This window comes from Ursus arctos, unplaced genomic scaffold (genome assembly GCF_023065955.2).
Source record: "Ursus arctos isolate Adak ecotype North America unplaced genomic scaffold, UrsArc2.0 scaffold_36, whole genome shotgun sequence".
Lineage (NCBI taxonomy): Eukaryota > Metazoa > Chordata > Mammalia > Carnivora > Ursidae > Ursus > Ursus arctos.
In genome coordinates this window covers 4,834,232-4,858,286 of record NW_026623050.1, presented here as the reverse complement: position 1 = coordinate 4,858,286, position 24,055 = coordinate 4,834,232, and the positions used below count along the sequence as shown (strand labels likewise).

Genomic DNA, 24,055 nt, shown 5'->3' with positions numbered 1-24,055 from the left:
AAGCATAGACTTTGAAGTAAGGCAATTTGGTTCAAATCCCGGTGCCTCTACTATGCCTTTAACGTCTTGAAGCCTAAATCTCTTTAGTAAAAAAAAAAAAAGAAAAGAAAAGAAAAGAAAAACGAGGAGGATAATACTACATTATGGGCTTGAGAACTGTGTATTACATAACAAAAATAAAACCTGATAGACAAAAGAAAACACCATTTCAACTATGATTTTGTTAGACTTTTATTATGAATATATTTTTTGAGCCATCATTTCAACGGATCTCTATAAAACTGCAAATCTTAAAGCAGTTAATTTTAAAGGAGTCAACTCCAGTTTTATTATTAATACCAATGTTTTTTTCTTTAAGGACCATTGTGAGCATGACAGTATACTGATGGCCAAGCAGAAACCCTAGTTTGATTTTCTCTGAAGTAAAAACTATTCTACTTACTTGTGGATATTAACTTGATTGTGAAGAATATAAAGCAAATTTCTGAAAACCTGTAAATAAGCACATGAGACTACATTTCATAATTCATGGTAAACAGTTAATTCTTGATTCTTCAAGTAAATCTAACTGTAATACAGTAATCCAAAAGTTAACTCTGGTGTTGAAATAAGCTATGATTTTTGAGTACTGTCCTATTAATTTTTCATCTAGAATATTAGTTATATTTGTTTATATTACAAATGAAACTCTGAAACCAAGTAGGACACACAAAAAAATCAGTAGTAGTCTTGGGTTAAAAATTTCCCACATTATCATTCAAGGATTATCATTTAATCCAGATTTAGCGGTAACATGTTCCCCAAACCAATAAATATAACATGTTTATATTTATTGTATTTACCTATTTATGGGTAACAGACCATTAAAAAACCTGGATACAATCAAGGGCGAATAAATCAATAAGATGAACTATATACAGGAACTTTCAAGTTAAAAATATACCTTAAAAAATGAAGACAAAAAAAGTCCATTTCTACTTTCTCCTTGAGTAATTACTATCTCTTATGTGATAGTTTGTTATCCTCTAGAAGAGTAAGAAAAAGTCCTTTTGTATTTCATGATAGGTTTAATCAGGTAATTAAAACAAATTCTTATGATATCATCTGATATGTCCAATTACATGGGTATGATGTAACAAAAACAGTTACAAACTTATATATGCATATTTACATTATATATCCAAACTATCAAGCTAATCAACTATATCTAAGGAGATACATTATGACATGAGTTAAACAATTTTTCATTGCTTATTGAAAGAATGCAGTCAAGCTTTTAATGGAATATACAAGTGAGGCACTTTTGAGGTCAAGAATAGAAAGCAAATGACACTACATACTGGCAATGTTCACAAAAATCTATGTGTATCTTTAATACAAAGGTTTTTTTTAACTTGATTATTCTTGAAAAGTTTCAAAACTAGCAACTTATGCAATTTAAGGAGCTTTCAGGAACAATGGCTAACATCAGTGTATCAAAGCATATGAAAGTTTTATAACCACCTGGCTGCTAGGCAAACAGTACCTTAAAACCTTAAAGCCCTTTTGTTGTTGTTGTTGGGTTTTGGTTTTGGTTTAGATAAATCACCTCAGGCTGTGATTTCTTAATGTTTTGACTCACTGCAAAACACCTTACGGTCCTATTATTATCATGGTTTATAGACCAATTTTTTTTAAGTGCAACAACAATGCAAGTTTCTAGTGCTTTCCCTTCTACTTAGAAATGTGATCCTGGAGGTCAAATTAAGAATGAGAATATTTAGTGAAGAATCCATTTTCTAGGTAACTGAAGTTTTCAAAGTTTTATGCAGAAAATGTTACACTTATTTAATGCATCTTTGGGCTAAAATTAAAAACTCAAATCTTACCCACATATTCCAAAAGAGTAATCACAAAGCCTAAAGTAAATTTCAACAAAAGAAACATCCTTTAAATTGCCCATCTGGAGGAAAGTACATGTTTCCTGTACTTTGAAGACTTATATGGATATTAGAAAACATCTCTGTGGCATTCAATTAAGGGGGTGGGGTGGGGAGTAAAAGAAAAGAAAAAGCAAGACTTACCCAAGATATCAGATGGCACTATACACATGAATTGAAAGTGCATTTGTATTACTTCAAAAGTTCTTTTTAGGCACTGCTGAATAACCAATGAAAATAGGTAGTTTCAAGTTTTCCCCTTTAAATTTTAACCCCTGTCCCAACATCATCCCAGAGACATACACACATTCTCTGAAGTTGTCATGATCAAATATAGGTGACGTTTATTTATTTATTTATTTATTTATTTATTTGTTTGTTTGTTTGTTTGTTTTTAAAACTCCCTAGCTGTTAATGGGAGGAAAATTAGAATACCATTTTGGTAATGGCTTTTGCAGGTTAAAAGAATTAGTTTTATAAATGCTTCGGCACATCAAGTTTGATTGCCAGTTCCAAATATCAATAAATATTTTAAGACAGGATATGTAAGAAGAAAGTGCTTAAAATCTTTCAGTGACCAAAAGACACATTAGAGAAAAGGTTCGTTTTACAGTTCATTTGAGATACATCTTACTCTTGCTCTCTCTGTGTGGAGGTGGCCACTACTTAAATAGCCCTTTTTATTGGTAGTAGTGATGAACCCTGTCAGTCTCTGGTCTATAAATCATCCAGCAGGTGGTGCTGAAGTTCCGTATCTCATATTTCTTCAGAAATCAAATGATTCCCCTGTCGAGGCAGGAGAAAAATCATTTAAGAATTATCAGTTCTGAACACAGCAAGCCATCAGACCAAAGTCTTTCTTGTTATGCCATCCAGATGACTTCATTTTCAATATTTACTATTACTTAAGCTGGTTTAGCCATTTGCTGATACTACCAGATTAAAAGCAAAGAGAAAGGTTTCAGAGGAAAAGCCAGTTGGCAGTGCCAAGTCTGTACGCAGAAGGAGAAAACGTTCCTGAACATATCTATACACACTTTAAGAAATTTAAACTATCCTTTTTTCCCCCACATAATTCTAATTTATTCAAGAGAACATTTCCACATAGGGATTCAGATAACATTATATTACCAGTTAGTCTTCTAGACTGGTTTGGAATCTCAGTGTGTTAACTATAAAGATCCAAGGTGAAATAAAAACCATTTCATCACCATAGTTTTTAATGAAGAAACTTGTTTAAAATTGTAAAGGAAAAAATGGGAATGGGATGGCAAAATCTTAGCAGCAAAGTGGTTAAACAAATTGAAAATATTAATGCACAAACATTAAAATATTAAAGCATATATGTTGCATATAAAATACAGTACAGAACCAGGAGTTGCACTATACTGATTAGTGCTTAACAGAAGAAATGATTAAATTTGTTCTTCCTAGAAGTATATACACAGTTCATTTCCACAGCATTTTCCTATAGAGCCAGCAAGTTATTTTCTTCAGTTATTCACACCTTGCTCAAACCTGAATTATGAACTCAGCACTTACAAATATGAAAATTCATTCACAAGGAAAACCAATATTTCCATTTTACCAATAAAAAGTAATTTTGAAAGTTAACAGTCTATTCTAGGAAACCAAGTTTAGCTGAAAACTTCAGGGATGAAGATCACCTGGTGTAGCAGTGTTCAATTATATAAACAGTAAAAATAAGTCTTAGAACTGCTGCTACAGTGTCATATTTTGGATTTAATTCATCCAATTGATTTTTAGTACAAAACTAGAAATAACCTCTTCTTCATAACATCTATAGTTATCAATATATTTTTCTTCTTTTCAATGTGAAATAATACTTCAAGATGATCTATATACACAATGTTGTCAGTTCAAGCTGTCATATAAATATAAATGCTTTCTTAAAAAAAAGTATTTTACAGACAGATAGTGTTATATACATTGTTCAGTTTGATCTGGGGCAAAAGAAGAAAGCTAACACAAGCTTAAGTGTGATATGTAAAAAGAACAATACATAAATGACATTTTAAAACCTGCATAGAAATGAGCTTCAAATAGTAGTGTGATTTTAATTTTATCACTTCTGAAACTTTAAGCCGTTAAAAAAAAGGCACACTTCTCAACTTTATCCCTCTAAGGGAATGTTCTTAAAGAACCCTTTACTTGTTAGAGTTTTAATGTAACACTTAAAAAAGACAAAAAAAAAAAAAAAAAAAAAAAAAAAAAAACCCAAACCAAACCAAACAAAAAAACAAACAACAATACAAAACGAAAAAAACAACAAAAAACAAACCAACCAGACAAACTGACCCCAACTACTTTAAACAATTTGTTGGAACATTTATCCAACTATTTTGTAAATAAAACATCCAGTAATACGATGCTCTGCGAAAGAAATAAAATTATATGTACAAGATATTTCATTCACAATGTTGGATTAAATACTTTCCTGGGATAGTTTAGTATATACTTTAACATAAAATAATTTTGCTTTTGGCAAGTTTAAATAAAGTAAAATGCAACTGGGAGAAGTTATTGTTATGTGAATAATAAGCATTGAGAATTAAGCTAGAAAATCATTAACACAGCTGAACATATTCTAGTTTAGCAGAATGATAAATGGAGATCTCAGGAGGAAACTTTTACATGAACTGTCCAGTTATACTTTTTGCCTTGTCAAACATTTGTAAATGCAGTACGATTTTTTGAAGGAGGAAACTCTGAAAGAAAACAACTTGCTGGTTGAATACCACAAAAAACAAAACAACCCCAAAACCTCACTTTTTTCTATAATGTTTACTTAGTCTCTTTTTATATAAAAATAAGTGTTACGTTCCCATCAGAACATTAGACAATTACATCTGTGCTTAAAAAAAAATTGGTCACTCAAGGCTATTAGAATATTTTTAAAGATTTTAGATTACCAGAATGTACAGACAGAACTCAATATAAACTGTAGCCAGAGGGAAATGGGGATGAAAATGTCAAATCATTCACATGGAATAAAAACATTATTAACTAGATGAGTAAAATATTCAAAATATAATGGAATGTGACAGTAGATATATACGTACATCTACTTCAGAACTAGAAGGGGAAGAAAAGTTTAATACGTGATAATTCGTACCTTATAGTTAAATATAAACATTTGTTATTTATACATAAAACCGCTTTCAAAAAACAACTAATAAATGATTTAGTTGCACTTGTTTTACTTCTTACAATTCCCAAGTGTTAACTTTTCTTAGATTGAAATCAACTGTCCCCTAGTGCACTTTTAGTTTATGTCTTAATGAATTCAAAACTTTAAAAGTCCCATCACCTAATGCATAAATATACAAAAATGCCAAAAATTAATCCCTTTTAGTTGGATATTTTATGCTCACTTTTTATAGCCAATAACCAGAAATGGTTTCCTTTTGCAAATACTCTTTACAACCTGTAACAAAACATGCCATGCACTGAAGGGAAAAAGTTAGGCATGGCTAGCATTTGTGAAAAGCCAAGAACTAACAAGTTCTGCTTCCTCCACGTGTGGCCCCAACGATACCAGGCAAGATTTCATATTGCTTGCCAAAAGCTTCCACAAATCCAAGTTAGCTAATTCCTGGAAACAAAGATTTTAAGCTCATTTTGGCACTGGATCCTTTCATCCAGCAGCTTTATGTTTCCCACCACAGCACCCACACGCCTCACCACAACGATGGCACATTCTCAAAGGGACATAGCAGCACATACATGGTACAATGAAAGACAAAGCTACTAGGGCTAACCATCGTAAGCAGAACTTGTCATCACTAGTGTCACATGAACAGGGATCAGAAAAATCTCCCTCTGAGTCTGACATACAATGATATAACATGCTCTCTGCACAGAGCATGCAACTAACTTGATATATGCATCTTTTAATAGGGTCTGGAGCATCCTGACATTTTCCCCTGCCATTTTCTTCATGATTAAACCTTTCCTGGCAGTATACGCAGCGGGAACGTTCACCATCTTCTTTTCTTCGTTTTGACTTCTTAAATTTTAATGAGGAAGGCTGTGTCTTAAATACCACAGAGTCTTTGAGTGAACTTAACTTAGTCTCATCCCCACAAGAGTACAGATAGTCTGATTTTTTACTGTCTGGTTTAGAAAATTGAATATTGGAATCAGTATCATCTCTCTCTAAGTCATTTTTCCACATGTCAGGATGTCTGTAGTCTGCATAACGACGTATTAAGATATCTCGAGGGTTTATTCTGACAATCTCATCCTCATCTTGAAAGCTGACATGTCGGATTGATTTCAAAGGGACCTAAAAAGGAAAGAGATGAAAACGGCAATTAGAATGGTGAAGGTTAATTTTATATGTCAGTTTGGCTGGGCTGCAGTGCCCAAATATTTGATCAAACATTATTCTGGATGTTTAAGTGAACGTGTTTCTTGGATGAGATTAATCTTTAAACTGGTGGATTATGAATGAAGCAGATTGTCTTCCACAATATAGACAGACTTCATCAATTAGCTGAAGGGCTTAATAGTATAAAGGTTCATCACCGCCAAGCAAGACGGAATTCTGCTAGCAGACCGCCTTTGGATGGGACTGCAACTCTTCCCCGGGTCTCAATCCTACCTGCATATTTTGCATATGTACCTTCATTATTCCATGAACCAATTCCTTAAAATAAATCTCTGTGTACAATATACACAACTAGTTGGTTCTGTTTCTCAGGAGAACCCTGACTCATACAGATTCTAGTACCAGGAATTGGAGTGTTGCTATTAACAAGTACCTAAAACTGTGGAAATGCCTTTGAAAATGGATAGAGGCAAAAAGAGTTTTGAGGGGCATGTTACGAAAAGCCTTGAAGAGACTGTTGTTAGAAATGTGGACATTAAATGTGCTTCGGATGAGGGCTCAGATGGAAATGAAGAGCACGTTAGAAACTGGAGGAAAGGTGATACTTGCTATAAATTGGTAAAGAATGTGGATGAACTGTATGTCAGCATTTTGTGGAAGAAAGAACTTGTGAGTGATGGGCTTGGATATCTGGCAGGGATGCTAAGCAAAGTGTTGAAGGTGCCCAGTTTCTCCTTGCAGCTAACACTAAAATGTGAGAGGAAAGGGATAAACTGAAGTAGAAATTTTAAGGAAAAAGGAATTAGATCTTGAAGAATTGGAAAATTCTCTGTCTACGGGTAGTGCAAAAATTGAGGAAACATGGTCTAGAGAGAATACCAAAGGTGTGGCTGACCAATCATATCATAGAAGAGATTATGGTGTGATTCCTGAATTCAATCAACGATCTCAGTGACAATGCTGCCACAACAGATGACAGGGAACAGAGGTAGCATGAAACGAAGAAAGGTTTTGGACTTCTAGGATTTACAGGACTGGCAAAGACAGCTATCTGACTGAAAACATGTGTTATCCTATAAGAAAAGGGTGAGGCTCTTTCCTCAGTCTCGTAGGGCAGGGCCAATTCCTCAGTCTTAGTGGGCCAGAAAACCTGGAACCTTGGCTATGAGGCTATCACTCACTGCTAAGGGTTTGGGGTCACCACCCTGCTGGGCCCATAGGACAAAACATTGAGCCAAAGGAAAGATTATTCCCAAACCTTAAAATCTCACAGAATTTGCCCTGATAGGTTTTAGACTTTAAGGACTCATGACTGCTTTCTTCTTTCTAAGATTTCTCCCCTTTCAAAATGGAGTATCTACTCTATGTCTTTCCCATCATGGTATTTTGGAAGCAGGTAATTTGCCTTGCTTTACAGGTTCCCAGGTAGAGAGGAATTTTGCCTTAGGATGAAGCACACTTTGCGTCTCACCCACACTCAACTTAGAGGATACTAAGATGCAGGACTTAGAACTGATGCTAGATCGGGTTAAGACTTTCGGGCTGTTGTGATGGAATGAATGTATTTTGCATGTAAGAAGGGATGAATGTGGGGTGCCTGGGTGGCTCAGTTGTTGAGTGTCTGCCTTTGGCTCAGGGCGTGATCCCGGTGTTATGGGATCGAGCCCCACATCAGGCTCCTCCGCTAGGAGCCTGCTTCTTCCTCTCCCACTCCCCCTGCTTGTGTTCCCTCTCTCGTTGGCTGTCTCTCTCTGTCAAATAAATAAATAAAATCTTTAAAAAAAAAAAAAAAAAAAAAGAAGGGATGAATGTGAGGAACCAGAGGGCAGAATGTTATGGGCTGAACTGTGTACTCTCAAATTCATATGTTGAGACCAATACTTCAGAATGTGACAACATTTGGATATAAGGCCTTTAAAAGGTGATTACATTAATCCAATCTGGTATCCTTTTAAGAAAAGGAAATTTGAGGGGGCCTGGGTGACTGAGTCGGTTAAGCTTCCGACTCTTGATTTCAGCTCAGGTTATGATCTTGGAGTCATGGGATCTCCACGCTCAGCCAAGAGTCTGCTGGAGAGTCTCTCCCTCTCCCTTTGCCCCTCCCCCTTGCTCACACACATGTTCTCTCTCATTCTTTCTCTAAGACAAATAAATAAATCTTAAAAAAAAGAGCAAAAAAGAAAAATAAATCTGGACATACAGAGAGGAACCAGAGATGTGGGTGTACAAAAGAAGGACCATGTGAGGACACAGCCAAAAAGCAGACATTTACAAGCCAGGAAGAGAAGCCTCAGAAGAAACCAAATGTGCCAACATCTTGATTTTGGACTTCCAGTTTCCAGAACTGTGAGAAAATAATTTTTTTTGTTCAAGCCACTCCGTCTAATATTTTGTTAAGATAGCCCTAGCAAACTAATACACAGACACCCATGTATAAAGCTTGACTATACGACTCTCTGAAAGTAACTTAAAACACACTACACACCCACTTGTTCTTATTCCCTCCCCTTCCTTCTTCTCCCACCCCCTTTCTGGGTATATTGTCTTCCTGAGGTGTGAGAGCAAATTAAACCTTTCTGGGGATAAACCAAACAGGGTCTAAATCAAAATAACCTTTCCCTTTACTTATACAAGTGGGCTTCTTATAGTCACATTTCTATTTCCTAGTCCTAGTCCCTGGACACAGTGACTGGTTTACAGGAAAGCACCTGATCCAGGTTGAGGCAAACTTCCATTCTCAAGATATTATAGAACTGGGGCTAAAAAAACCCTCCAGATCTGGGCTGAAGGTCAAATGATGGCTACAGTCTATTAAAATAACAATATATAATTCCTACTGGGTGTATCAGGTAATAAATACACAGTGGCAATCCCCAGATTCAAACCAGAAATTTAGATGGAATTTAAGTAATAATGTTTATAATCATATATGTAGCAAATGTACACATGAAATAAATTTTCTAGTATAATTCAGAATTAGAAGGACTGAAAAATTTCACTTATATGTTTATTATATTCTATATCAGAAGATAAAACTAAGATCACTTACCCTATTCTGGGACTTTAGGCTTCCACACTCCTTGGATATTTGCCGTTGTACATATTCTATATTTCTGCTCTGAATGTCCAGGCCTGGATGACTGAACGTTATCTAAAATATAAACAATTTCTATTTAAGTGACAAGAGAATGTGTTTATTTTTTTTTTTTTTAAGATTTTATTTATTTGACAGAGATAGAGACAGCCAGTGAGAGAGGGAACACAAGCAGGGGGAGTGGGAGAGGAAGAAGCAGGCTCCCAGCGGAGGAGCCTGATGTGGGGCTCGATCCCGTAACGCCGGGATCTCGCCCTGAGCCGAAGGCAGACGCTTAACCGCTGTGCCACCCAGGCGCCCCGAGAATGTGTTTATTTTTAATAAAACTACATGCAGTGTGTATTCCAAAACTTCATAGCCTCTTAGTAGTGAAGCTTTTTAAAATAGTTTTAATAAAAAGCATTATTTCAATCATCCTATTATTTGAATTTAGGTCATTCTTTATACATTTAAATTTTAATTTCGAAAATAAACAAACTTCTGGTTTCTGATTCTGCATGTAAGGAACTTAGTAATTGCCACTCTGTCCTAACAAGTAAAAAATCTAAATAGAAAAAATATCACCAACTCTTCTCAGACCTGTAAGAGAGAGGAGGACACAGTGCAAACCACTGCCTCCAAGATTGGAGACAGACAGGAAAATAAAGGGAGTCACAGCTCACTAGAGCAGATTCATGAGCAGAAATTGCCACAGAAACCAGTGCTGAGGTAAGAAAACGTGAACTATAATTGATGAGTTGCCAGAGCTCAGTATATACTCAGTATATACTGAGTTAAAAACCCCAGGTAGACCCAGTCATAGTGAAGCAACCAAACTTTTTTTTGTGTTTACCTCCAGGAGCTCAACCAAGTTCTTACAGTAAATATCAGAAAAATCCCTGCATGCTTCCAGAAGGGGGAGGGGAAAGGGAACCATTTTTTAACTATGCCAGAATACTCTGGTTTTTTTGTTTGTTTTTTAACAAGGTCTGCCCTCAGGAGAAATGAGTTAACCAGAGCCTGACCTAGGATATTATCAGAGCCTATTTGACTTAGATTAAGAGAAAGAGCCAACTCTGGTCCAATCTAACCATCTGACCCAACTAAAAAGTTTGAACTCCGCAAGTATTTTGCAGTTTTTTCTAAGTCCAGAAGCACAGGCTCATTCTAAAAGACTGAGACCTAATCATAGGACTACAGAATGCTTCCCTTCTCCCCCCAACACCTCACCACCACATACTAAAGACCTATTTATAGCAGTTCCTTTTACCCAGTACATCATGTCTAGCTATTAAGAAAAAAAGTGTAAAACATATTGAAAGGCAAAAACACAATTTGAAAAGATAGAACAAGCATCAGAACCAGACATGGCAGGGATGTTGGAATTAGCAGACTAGGAATTTAAAACAACTATGATTAATATGCTAAAAGCTCTAATGGATAGACAGCATGCAAGAACAAATGAGCAATACAAGGAAAGAGAGAGAAATTCTAATAAGGAACCAAAAGAAATGCTAGAGGTCACAAACATTAAGAGAAATGAAGAATGCCTTTACTCAACTTATTGGACTGGACATGACAGGAAAAAATCTCTGAGCTATTTAAAATAGTAATGACTGAGAATTTACCTAAATTAATGTCAGACACCAAACCACAGACCCTGGAAACTCAAAGAACACCAAACAGGATAAATGCCAAAAAACACACTACACCTAAAAATATCATCTCCAAACTATAAAAACTCAAAGATAAAGAAAAAATCCTGAAAAATGACCCAAAAAATTTCTTTACTCATAGAAGAGCAAAGAATTACATTTGACTTCTCCTCAGAAACCATGAGAGTAAGAAGAGAGTGGAGTGAAATATTTAAAGTGGTGGAAGAAAAATATCTGTCAACCTAGAATTCTGTAACTTGCCTAAAAACAAACAAATTTCAAAAGAGATATAAAGACATTCTCAGGCAAATAAAAACTGAAGAAATCTATGGCCAGTAAACCTGCCTTATAAGAAATGTTATGAGGTTCTTTAGAGAGAAGGAAAATAGTATATATCAGAAACTCAGATCTACATAAGAGTAAAGGAGCACTGAGGAAAGAATAAGGTAATTTATTTTCACAATAAAATACAATTTTAATTTTTCTTATTCTTAATTGAGCTAACAGAGAATAGCTTATTCAAAAATAGTAACAATGTATTCAATCATATATGATTATATATACACACATATATACTCACATATATAAAGTGAAATAAATGATAGCAATGATATAAGAGATGGGAAGGAGGAGTTAGCATTATTTTGCTATTATAAGGTAATCCCAATACCTATAAAGTGGTTTAGTGTTCTTTGAAAATGGACACAGATGAAAACCACAAGGAGACCACAAAAAAAAAGGTAAAAACAAACAAATATAACTTATATGCTAAAAAGGAGAGAAAAGGAAACTATATAAAATGTTGAATTAAACCACAAAAGACAGAAAGTAAGTGAAAGATGAAAAGAGAAACAGAGAACAAGGGCAACAAATAGAACATTGAAAAAATATGATAGATATTAATTCCACTGTATCAATAATCACTTTGAATGCTAATGCTCTAGTTAAAAAATACAGACTGTCAGCATAAATAAAAAAGTTAAGACCCAATTATAAGACATGCACTATAAGCGTAAAGACACATACAGAGTAAAAGTAAACAGAGGGGGAATAAAACACTATGCTAACACTAATCAAAAGAAAGCAAATTTAATCCATTTCAAACAAAGCAGACTTCAAAGCAAAGAAAGTTATTGGTCATGAAGAGGGGCATTCAGGAGTGCCTGGGTGGCTCAGTCGGTTAAGCGTCTGGCTTTGGCTCAGGTCATGACCCCAGGGTCCTGGGATCAAGCCCCACATTGAGCAGGGAGCCTGCTTCTCCCTCACCCTCTGCCGCTCCCCCTACTTGTGTGTCCTCCCTCTTTCTCTCTCTCTCTAAGGAATAAATTAAATCTTAAAAAAAATAAAAGAGGGCATTACATAATGTTATGAGATTAGTTTTCTAAGACCTGCAATCCTTAATGTGTAAGTGCTTAAAAACAGAGCATTAAATTACAGAAGGAAAAACTTGATAGAACTGCAAGGAGAACTAGATATACCTATTACCACAGCTGGAGACTTCAACACCCCTCTATCAGAAATGGACAGATACAACAGGCAAAGAATCAGTAATGACCTAGTTGAACTCAACACCATCAATCAAATGAATATAACTGATGTCTACGGACTACTTAACAACAACAGAATACATATTTTCTCAAGCTCACATGAACATTAACCAAGACAGACCACATTCTGGGCCATAAAACAGACTTTAATAAATTTAAAACAATAGAAATTATACAATGTCTGCTCTTAGGCCACAAAGGACTTAAACTGGAAATCAGCAACAGAAGGGTTAAGTGAAAAATCCCCAAATATATGGAGATTAAACAAAACAACACACTTCTAAATAACATGTAGATCAAAGAATAAATCAACAGAAATTAAGAAGTATTTTTAACTACAGAGAAATGAAAATTGTGGGATGGAGTGAACGAAGTGCTTACAGGGAAATTTATAGCATTAAATGCATATATATCAGAAAAGTAAGACCTAAAGTCAATAATCTAAGTTTCCACCTTAGGAAATTAGGAAAAGAAGATTAAATCCAAAGGTAGAATTTCTAGTTAATGCAATAAGACAAGAAAAGGAAATAAAAGGCATATAGATTGAGAAGGAAGAAATAAAACTGTCCTTGTTCACAGATGACAATAATCATCTATGTAGAAAATCTCAAGGAAGTGATAAAATAACTCCTAGAACTAATAAGCAATTAAAGCAAGGCAGCAGAATACAAGATTTATATATAAAAGCCAATCACTTTCCTATATATGAACAATAATCATACAGAGTTTGACATTAAAAACACAGTACTATTTGCATTAGCACTCCCCAAAATGAAATACTTGGGCATACATCTAACAAAATATGTATATAACATATGTATGAGGAAAACTATAAAATGCTGATGAACAGAAGAAAAGAAAGTAAATGCAGAGAGATATTCTATGTCCATGGATTTGGAGACTCAATATAATCAAGATGTCAGTTCTCCCCAAATTGGTCTCTAGAGTCAATGCAATCCTAATTAAACCCCAAGCAAATTATTTTGTGCATACTGACAAACTGATTCTAAAGGTTACAGAAAGAGGCAAAAGACCCAGACTAGCCAATACAATACTGAAGGAGAATTAAAGCTGCAGGACTGACATCACCTGACTTCCAGACCATATTAATCAAGACAGTGTGGTATCAGCAAAAGAACAAATAGATCAGTGGAACAGAATAGATGACCCTGGTTATGGTGATGACTTTTTTCATACAACACCAAAGGCATAATCCATGAAAGAAAAAACTGATAAGGTGGACTTCATTAAAATTAAAAATTTCTGCTCTGCAAAATACAATGTCAAAATAAGAAGACGACAAGCCACAGACTGGGAGAAAATATTTGTAAAAGATATCTGATAAAGGACTATTATCCAAAATACACAAAGAATTCTTAAAAACCAAAAATAAAAAAACAAGCAACCCAATTAAAAAAAATGGGCCAAGATCTCAACAGACACTTCACCAAGGAAGACACACAAATGGCAAGTAAGCAAAATGAGAAGATGCTACATACCTTAAGTCATCAGGGAAATGCAAATTAAAACAATGAGATACCACTAACACAACTAGTAGAATGGCCAGTATTCAGAACACTGACAATGCCAAATGCTGGGGAGGATATGGAGCAAGAGGAGCCTTACTGACTGCTGGTGGGAATTCGAAATGGTACGGCTACTTTGGAAGACAATTTGGTAATTTCTTATAACACTAAACATACTCTTCCCATAAGATCCAGCAATTGTGCTCCTTGATATTTACTCAAAAGATTCAAAAACTTATGTCCAGGCAAAAATCTGCACAACAATGTTTATATAGCAGCTTTATTCGTAAGTGCTAAAACTTGGAAGCAACCAAGATGTCCTTCAGTAGGTGAAGGGATAAAGTGTGGTATACCCAGACAATAGAATATTACTCAGTATTTTTAAAAAAGACATGGAAGAATTTTACATGCATATTACTAAGTGAAAGAAACCAATCTGAAAAGGCTATATACTTTATGATTCCAACTATATGACATTCTGATACAGGCAAACTATAAAGATAAGTGGTTGCCAGGAGTTGTGTTTTGGTGGGGTGGAGGTGAACAGGCGGCACATAAGAGAATTTTTAGGGCAATAATAAAACTCTATGATACCATAATGATGGATACATGTCATACATTTGTCTGACTCCACAGAATGCAAAACACCAAAAGTGAACCCAAATGTAAATTATGGACTTTGGGTGATTACGACATGCCAAGGTAAGTTCATCAGCTGTAACTTTCCACTGGTGGTACTTTCCACTTTGGGGCTATATATTTACGCACACACTCATGCACATTTGCATTTATGTGAATCTTTAAAAATTTAGTGCTTCCTTACACTTGTTACATTACAGATACCTTTCTCTGTTTATACATATAGCTTTTCTTTTAATAGCAGCTTAATAGCATCTTAATATTCCACTGAATGAATGACTTAATTTAACTAGTCTGATTAATATACAGACTTTTCCCAGCTTTTCCTCTTATAAACACAACAGAACAAATTTATTTTTAATACACACATACAGGTTTATCTGCATCACAAATTCCTAAAAGGAGAATTGCTGGATTAAAAAGTTTGTATATTTCAATTCAATAATGAATTTAAATGGATATATCCAACTTCAATCACCTACTTAGTAGTATCTTAAACAAAAAAGAAGTTTAAAAAAAATGAATGAAGCAAGGGGATGGGAATGGGGGTACCCCTTTCTTTAAGTTGTTTGCTGGTTTGCAGGTGTTCATTATATATATTGTTTTCTTTGCATTAAATATGTCATAAATTTTCTATCAGAAGCTAACTGATACATGTGCCTTTATTTGTCCACAATGAAATGACCTTCAGGAACTTGAAAGTAAGGAAAATTGCGTAAGAGAGCTATAATGGCTTCTGGGCCTATTAGACCTAACTGACCTAATACGTGACTGAGAGCATTAGCATTTTGAAAGAATGTACCTATCCATCGAAAGGATTTAAATAGCCCATGGAAGCACAGAAAATGAGTCAAAGACAAATGCCTATCTAAGCATAACCTGAGGAAAAACCTAGTGTTTGTTCAGCTAGTGTTAGGTAACAATTCTCCATAGGTCTCATTTCTGCAGATCTAGGGAGGTGAGGCACTGTTTGCCTTTGTTTCAGACTATTTCTATGCAAAGATATGTGTAAGTGAAACCACTGAAACATAGTGTCTTCCCAGTTTTCAGTTAGGTTTGTTTAGTATCCGGTATGACCATGACACTGTCTCCCTCCCTGGCAAAAGTCAAGCAAAGCTTAACTGTCCTCTATAAAAGACTTTGGGTTCCGTAACAGGGTTCCAATGCTGTGATGCAAATCTCCTGAGTTGCAACATCCGCCTGAGCAGCTCAGCACCATCCCCATGGGACTTGCAAGGCCAGGGGACCAACACAAACATGAAGCTCATGCTACTTTATTGTGCTGTGAGTAATAATGCCTTTTGTCTCTCATCTACCAGTCCTGTCCTCTGTCAGCATCCATACAACTGGCAGGTTAACCTGCTAGCCAGGATAAAAATCTCAGACTCTTCATATTTCTTGACAGCAAGAAAGCACAATAGTCGTTTTGGCAAGACTGTTCGGTTGTAGACAAGGATCCATCAAGCTATCCAGTCAAAGGCAATTAAACACTCAAAGCATGTAAGTACTCTGTTGAGCATATACGCATGAAGCTAGATTTTGCCAAGACCTAGTATCTCATGAAGATGTATTTTATGCAGACAATGTACTAAAGAAGCCACCACTAAGTACTACAGTCCACATGATAGCTTAAATTAAATTTTACACTCCAATTTTTATAAACCATTTTTCTTAAATTTGATTATTTTACACCATGAAAGATGATTCCAGTCTTAACATCCTGAAGTACTGAAAATATGGTTTCTGATCTTCAAGTTTAAGGCCAGATTCTGTAATACGGGAAATTCACTCTGTGAGGCCTATTGGGTGACATCCAAGTGGACAAATGGTATACCACTGTAACAGGACTGTGCCAAATGCAAATGTGCATTATTCCTGTTAAGAAACTTCTGTAATTACTTATTAAATGCATAGCTAATATCTACTGTAGCTTTAAAGGAGAATACCTACTCCATTCTAATCCCTAATAAATGGAGTTCACTTATTTTAACGTCAGCAAATGTGTAATTAAATGTCTAGTTACACAAATTCATAAAACATAACCCTTGTTTCTTTACATCACATCAATCTTGGAGATAAGGAAAAGCTGTAAAGACGCTGGAATTCAGACCCTAATAGTCTGGCTCCAGAAGCCATGTTCAAAATCCCCATGCTAAGAACTGCCTGCCAAATGTTGTTTACTTCCCTCTCTGCAGTTATCTAGCACTATTTTGTAGTTTTCTGCATGGTGACTACATTCTTCAACCACTCCGCCATTATCATCATTGCCATTTTGGGAGAAGGGCTCAGTTCTTTTCCCTCCATCAGTCAAAAGAGTAGCTTAAAGTTTATAGTTCCCTCAGCCAAAAAAGGTAGGCCAAATAAATTCCCAGGGTCTGGGATGATGAATATTAGTCTATTATAACTTTGGTTTACATTCACCAAGTTTCTTCTCACTGCCCAACTATATGAATCACCGGTCGGCTTCAGGATGTACAGACGTCCACTCTCTCCTCTACTGTTGAGTTTTTCAGCCCATCACTCAAGATATTGGAACACATTTTGTATTTAAAAGTGTTAAACTGGATATCTCCAATCTTAACTATCTTATTTCCTAGGATGCCTATATGTTGATGAGCAAATATGACTCCAGATGGATTGTTTTGATTCCAAAATCCCTGGAAAAGGTATGGAAACTATTTTCAGCCTCTATTTTTGCTATTATTTTTCACAAAGTAAAACGGACTTAAAATTATTTTTTTCCTTCTTGTACCAATTAATTTTTCTTGCATTTCCTATAAAATTTCATAGTCAACTTGGACAAAAACATGCATAAACTATAGATAATTTCTATCCCCCAAATGAGGCAGTTTGTTAGAGGGTATTGTGAAGATCAATATGAGTTATATAAGTGCTTTAAACAGTACTTAGCATACAGTAGGAACCAGCTATGATAAGGATTAACAAGCCAAACTTATCAGATTTAATGAAATATAAAGCTGCCTGTTTACCATAAAAGGAAATATTTTAATCTGAGCTAGAATAAAAAGAAAGAGAAGGAGAGCAGGAAGAAGGTAGATGGAAGAAACATTTAGCATTTGTAAATAACCTCAGAATTCTAATAATTCAGCAAGTACTAATCTAGTGACTGTTCAGGTACTTAATGATTCTACGCAGGAATTTCTTCACTGACAAAAACTGAAGATATTGGCTCTGCTCAAATGAAATATTGGAGTCAAAAGCATTTTAGCGAAGCACCAAAAGACTATAAAATCTCATTCTTAGTCTTCTTGATTTTCTAGGACAATTACAGAGGTCAGATAAAATTATTAAACGTGAAAACACATATAACACTTTAACAACTGATCTGAAAATAATTAAATATGAGAATGAAAGTCATCTTCCAAAGTAAAAGCAGAATGATTCTCAGAAATCTAAGTGTTGCTTTCAGTAATGTTGTTTTTATTTACGAAAACACCAGGAAGAAATACTAACAGGTTTCATTATGCCACTTCATCTACCATGACATTAGAGGGGAAAAATGTAAAGAATATCAATATAAATTGGAGTTCTACACACTGGGGGAACAGAGACACTCATGTGTTTGACAGAACAAATTAAGACTATCAAACACTATCAAAGAAACAAGAGTCTTATCTTCTGAGAAGGAAAAAAACCTCTAACGATGTGTTTGAAAAATGGCCAACATTAAAGTGAAAGGGGCTATAAAGTCTGAGGTCAGTGGGGAAAGTAGAACTTCAGTTAAGTAAACAATTAAAAACTAAGTGATCACAACAAATATTTAAGATCCATCTTTTATCACCATGAAATAATCATGACAGTTTATTTAATCATGATACACATCGTTTAGAATATAAGAGCCTATATGTCCTAACATTCAACCTCTGGATATTGGGCAAATCTTTCACTCTTTGCCAACACGAGTGGGAAGTGGGAGTGGTACTATACTGGTGGGGACAGAGGTAATTGTCCTAGTCTTGTCCATCTCAGATAATGGCATCATCACTCATTTTACTGCTTAGACCTCAAACTCAGAAGGCATCCTGGACTCTAATCTATTATCAAGACTTTTTTGGCTCTTCCTCCCAGAATTTACCCCTTATCTAGCCATTTCTCATCATTTCTATCTAGTCCAAATCACCAAAATCTTCTACCTGGATGAAAACATTAGCTTCAAAATTGGTCTTCATTCCACTCATGACCATATCCTAATTGTCCATTCTCCACAAAGAAGCCATAATAATGTTTTAAAAATGCAAATGGACCCTTTATTGGAGATTAAAAACCTTCCAATTGCTTCTCATTGAAACTAGAATAAAATTCCTACTCCTCCCAATAGCCCACACTATCCAAACTACCAAATTCTCTTAACTGTAACTTCTAGTCTATTACCACCTTTACTAATTAAACTGCAGCTCCATTAGCCTGTTTCTCTGAAATGCCAAGCTGCTGCTTGGATATCCCACCCCTCACTCCTGGATTTTCATATGGCTATTATGTTTTGTTTTGATATTATCCATATCTCCATATAAATAGCTCCCCAGAGGATTTTCCCTATCTTATAGATCTGTAGAAGTTCCCCTCTATATTCCTACTATTATATTTCCCCATTAGTTTTATAGCACTACGACTATCTGAAATATTATTGGTTTAACTTATTTATTGTCTATCTCCCTTACTAGCATTTATATCCTTCATGAGGCTAGGGCTCATATCTTTCTTGTTCACAGCTATTCTCTGGGCTTAGAATAGGACCTGGCACATAGTAGGTGCTCTAACATTTATCACATGCATTTATTTCAAGTGCATAGCAATGTTTGCATGAATGAATGATCTTCCTTAACCCCTAAAATAATACTATGGGAGTTTTATTATTTTTGATATTTACATATGAGGAAACAGGCAGATGGAGAGCATTAGTTTTGTAATTGTAAGTAAATTAAAAAGACAGGATTTAAAACTAGATGTGCCTATGTCTGAAGCCCAAGATCTTCCACTGTTGGAGAAATTTCTATCCAGGGAACAACTTCTCCCCAGTGCCTAGTTTGGTTCTATTAAGCAAACAGACCTTATGGAAAACCAGCAAAGTAACAAGTTTAGTTAGGAAATGTAAAACACACAGCTTAAATATACACAAGGCAGAAAGAAACATCTCCTTGCTCAAAGGTTGCCACGATTAGCCTTGCCACTCTCCTGCCAACCAGCCATAATTATAATTAAACCAGGATCTGGATCTGGCACTTGACACAAAGGCAAGCCATTAGGTTGTAAGAGCCTAGAACAGGAGCTCTGCCCAGAAGTGGCAATGCTGGATAGTGTGTGCACCATTTTATCTTTTCTCTGCCTAATCAGCCCATCCGGTAGCCTTGGAATGGAGAGCTATGTAGAATATATTAATAAACCTGCCCTCAGCTGAGCCAATCAGCTTCCTTCTTATAAGAATACAGAATTGGCTTGGGACTACAGGGATCTAGGCTGGAATGTCATGTAGACTAAAGAGCTGAGCCTGACATTCTGATAGTCATAATACACTACTAATCAACGAGGCAACAAGGAACCTAGGCCATAGAAGAAAAGAATGAAATGGATATGTAAAGAGAAACAGCGATAAATGTCACGCCGAGTTTGTATGAATAAGATAGAGGCAAAGAGTGGGAGTGGGGAAAGAGAGAAGCTACTTAATGCCCACATCTCAAAATTCCTAGCTGTATTTATTCTTAAAATGAATTCTGAGGAATGACACTGAGTCATTAAAGTCCTCCTCATATATATATGTGTATGTGTGCGCACACACACACACACACACACACACACAAATGGAATATTACGGAGCCATCAAAAAGAAATATGAAATCTTGCCGTTTGCAACAATGTGGATATAACCATAAGGTATTATGCTAGGTGAAATAAGTCAATCAGAGAAAGACAATTATCATATGATCTCACTGGTATGTGGAATTTAAGAAATAAGGCAGAGGATCGTAAGGGAAGAGAGGAAAAAAATGAAACAAGATGAAACCAGGGAGGGAGACAAACCACAACAGACTCTTAATCATAGGAAACAAACTGAGGGTTGCTGGAGGGGAGTGGAGTGGAAGGATGGGGTAATTAGGTGATGGGACACTGGGGAGGGTATGTGTTGTAATGAGCACTGGGTATTATATAGGACTGATGAGTCACAGACCTGTACCCCTGAAACAAATAATACATTATATGTTAATTAAAAAAATAATAATAATAAAATAAAATAAAGTCCCCTTTCCTTAAGCTAGTTTGAATGGATTTGTCATTTGCAAAACCAAATGATCCTAAATTAATCAAGTTCTCAGTACTGAATGATAAAACCAGGAATAAACTGAATCAAAACATCATTTGCTTTCAAGCTGATCCTGTTAGCGTTCATTCACTCTCTCATTCAACAAATGTTAACTAGAGGCTCACTTTATTCAGAAACTTCTAAGTTTCTGAAGATACCTGGGAAGAAACAAACACTACAAACAGAAAAATTAGATACATAAAGTTAAGAAGCGATAAATGTTATGAAGAAAAATAAAGCAGAGTAAGGATACAGTGATAGAAAAGTTGCTATTTTATTTAGATTGCCCAGGGAAGGCTTCATAGAAGTGACCTGAAGCACAAACTCTGTGAAGATCTAGGAAGTGTTCCAGATAGACGGAAGAGCAAATGCAAAGCAAATGTCTTCCCTAACAAGCTGCATGTGTGAGATCATCAGGTTAAAATGAGAATCATGAATGAGAATCGGGTGGGCTTTAGTCATAGCCACTATGCCACTGGACACTAACACATCTTATAAATATCATCTATCAAGAAGAGTATTTAAAACATTTTTTAAAAAACCACTTTGACTGCCTTCTGACTTTGTAGACATATACCGGGTATGGATTAAACCACATGAGTTCATAGCGAAACACTTAAAACGCTTATTTACAATGAAAGCATTTGTTTCTATCACTAAGAGAAATGGGGTCAAGAATGGTCTTCTGACAGATTTGATAACATTTGTGAGTGGCATAAAAATAGGGTTATAGCCTGTAATTAAGGTTTCCTTTTTAGATCAAGCTGGAACAATTAGAGGGTTGTATACTGAGTACCCAAAGGAAACACTTTCACTGAGTTGATTTAGGACTACATTATTAGGGGCGCCTGGGTGGCTCAGTTGTTAGCATATGCCTTCAGCTCGGGGTGTGATCCCAGGGACCTGGGATCGAGCCCCGCATCAGGCTCCCTGCTAGGCGGGAAGCCTGCTTCTTCCTCTCCTACTCCCCCTGCTTGTGTTCCCTCTCTCACTGGCTGTCTATCAAACAAATAAATAAAATCTTGAAAAAAAATAAAGGAGTACATTATTAGTATTTGACGTTAAGCCATAAGAAACAACTCTACGAAATTTATCAATGAATTTGCTACAGATACGTTTGCTCGGGATATTTTTCATCTCATCTGAGAAGTTTCATGTAGAGTAAAGCTAGGGAAACTTTTGGTTCCTGAGGCTGAAATGGCTTTTCCTCCCAGATAATGAAAACATAACACACTTTCCTTTTTCACCTCTGTAATCAAAAAATGTAAAGTCAAATTTATGGTTCAATTAAATCATACTCTCCTAGATTTCTGTTGTTAATATTTAATCTTCTCACCTGATTGGCTTGGCTTTGTAAGTAAACTCTTCTGGCATTCAGATCTTCAAAGGCAGAAGGTCTTGAGCTTCTATATGGCTCACTGGTAACAACTGTCTCTTGCTGGAAAAGATGATCTTTCACTAGAGAACTGGAAGTGTCCTCTTCAGTTGCCTAATGGGAATAATCCCCATAATTCATTAGTTGCCAGAATATAAACAAAAACAAAGTAAGATACTTTCACTCTAGCAAGTATTTAGCAAATCATTATGTACCACTACCATCACTGTAAACAGCAATTACCCAAACTCAATCATGATCAGAGAGCCAGGTCAAAAGAAAAAAAAAATAACAGTAATATTAATAATAAATCAACTTTATGAGCAAAATGGGTTTCCTTATAGAAAACAACTTAGGAAGAATTAAAAGCTTAACCATGCCATGTGAGAGATAATCTAATTAAAATGAAGCTTTAAATTTTAATAAGAAGCGACATACATACATAGAAAATGAAGAAATTATTACAGAGAAGATATAAATCAATTGAAGTGTTGTCTTGCAAGTTAAAAAAGTATGTACCAAGGACTGTGCTGTGCTATATGATACAGGGGATCAAAAGAAGACAGCAGTCCATGACCTTATTGAATGAATGAAGAATTAATTAGCCTTAACATACTGATTCAAGTCATGCACATTAACACTTAGGTAGGGGATATGCTCAATGACAGTCCCTAATGACATGTTTTTGAAATTTCATAAACAATAATTTGTTTGTTTCAAGAAATGAGAAAATTATTTGCCATTTTATAATTATGTGAAAAGATTGTGAAAGCCAAATAAAAATGACAGAAATACTTTCATTGGCTTAACCTAAAATAATCTGGAGTAATCACTACAGGGCTAATAATCTTAAAGGTGTAAACCTTTATGAGCTTTAAAAAAAATATTTAAAAATTTGGTGCTCTAAAATTAAGCAATAAAATTCATAAAATAGCTAACATATTTTAGTTCATAAATGCATGTTCTAGTCCTTGCTCTGGAACAAAGTAGCCTTATGACATTTAATTTCTGTGAAGTTGGTTTTCTCAATTACCAAATACTTTTAATACCTATGCTATTTTATCACATGAGTTTTCTTAAGGATTTAGTGAGATGATAATATATGTGAAAATGCCCTGAAAACTAAAAGCAATTAAACTTAAGAAAATATATTTGAGAATGTACTATCACCTAAAACTAAATCTCAAACCCAATTAATTGTTCTTTTTAGCTAATTTGCATTATAGTTGTCCCAATGAGTTATGATAGTTAATGCTAAATTAATTACTAGAAAGAAGTTGGTTAAATACTAGTAACCAGCAAACATTCTTTCAAAATGCATGATGAAAACTGGAAGGAGTAAAAAATTTTAAGAAATATATTTACGTGTTCTAGAGTTTTGAAAATAAATGATTCAAGTAACTGTCAAAAATCATAAGCAAACTGAATAGAAGAAAACATGGGGGGTTGGGAGGAGGTTTAGAGAAAGGGCCTAATTTGGAAACTTGCCTCATCCAAGTAAGGTCTAAAATTTAAGCAATTTAAGCAATTAACTTCTCTAAATTATTATTTTATTATAAATTGGGTATGTTTATACTAATAACTTTGGGGTTACTTGAGATACTCAAGAGATTAAAATCTGTAAACAAGCATGAATTACTATAGTAGCAGT

At 35.2% G+C, this 24,055-nt stretch overlaps 1 protein-coding gene across 2 annotated transcripts in view; it reads right to left on the bottom strand.

Moving 5' to 3' along the window:
• Nucleotides 1–213: 213 nt before the first annotated feature.
• SPRED1 (sprouty related EVH1 domain containing 1) overlaps nt 214–24,055 on the bottom strand; it is a 120,210-nt gene continuing 96,368 nt past the window's right edge. For both annotated transcript variants that reach the window (XM_026480055.4, XM_057306193.1), the window contains 3 exons: nt 22,366–22,518; nt 9,323–9,424; nt 214–6,228 (listed from right to left, as the gene is read on the bottom strand). In XM_026480055.4, coding sequence (XP_026335840.1) covers nt 5,578–6,228; nt 9,323–9,424; nt 22,366–22,518 — 906 coding nt within the window. In that variant the 3' untranslated portion in view covers nt 214–5,577. The remainder of the gene's footprint in view (nt 6,229–9,322; nt 9,425–22,365; nt 22,519–24,055) is intronic.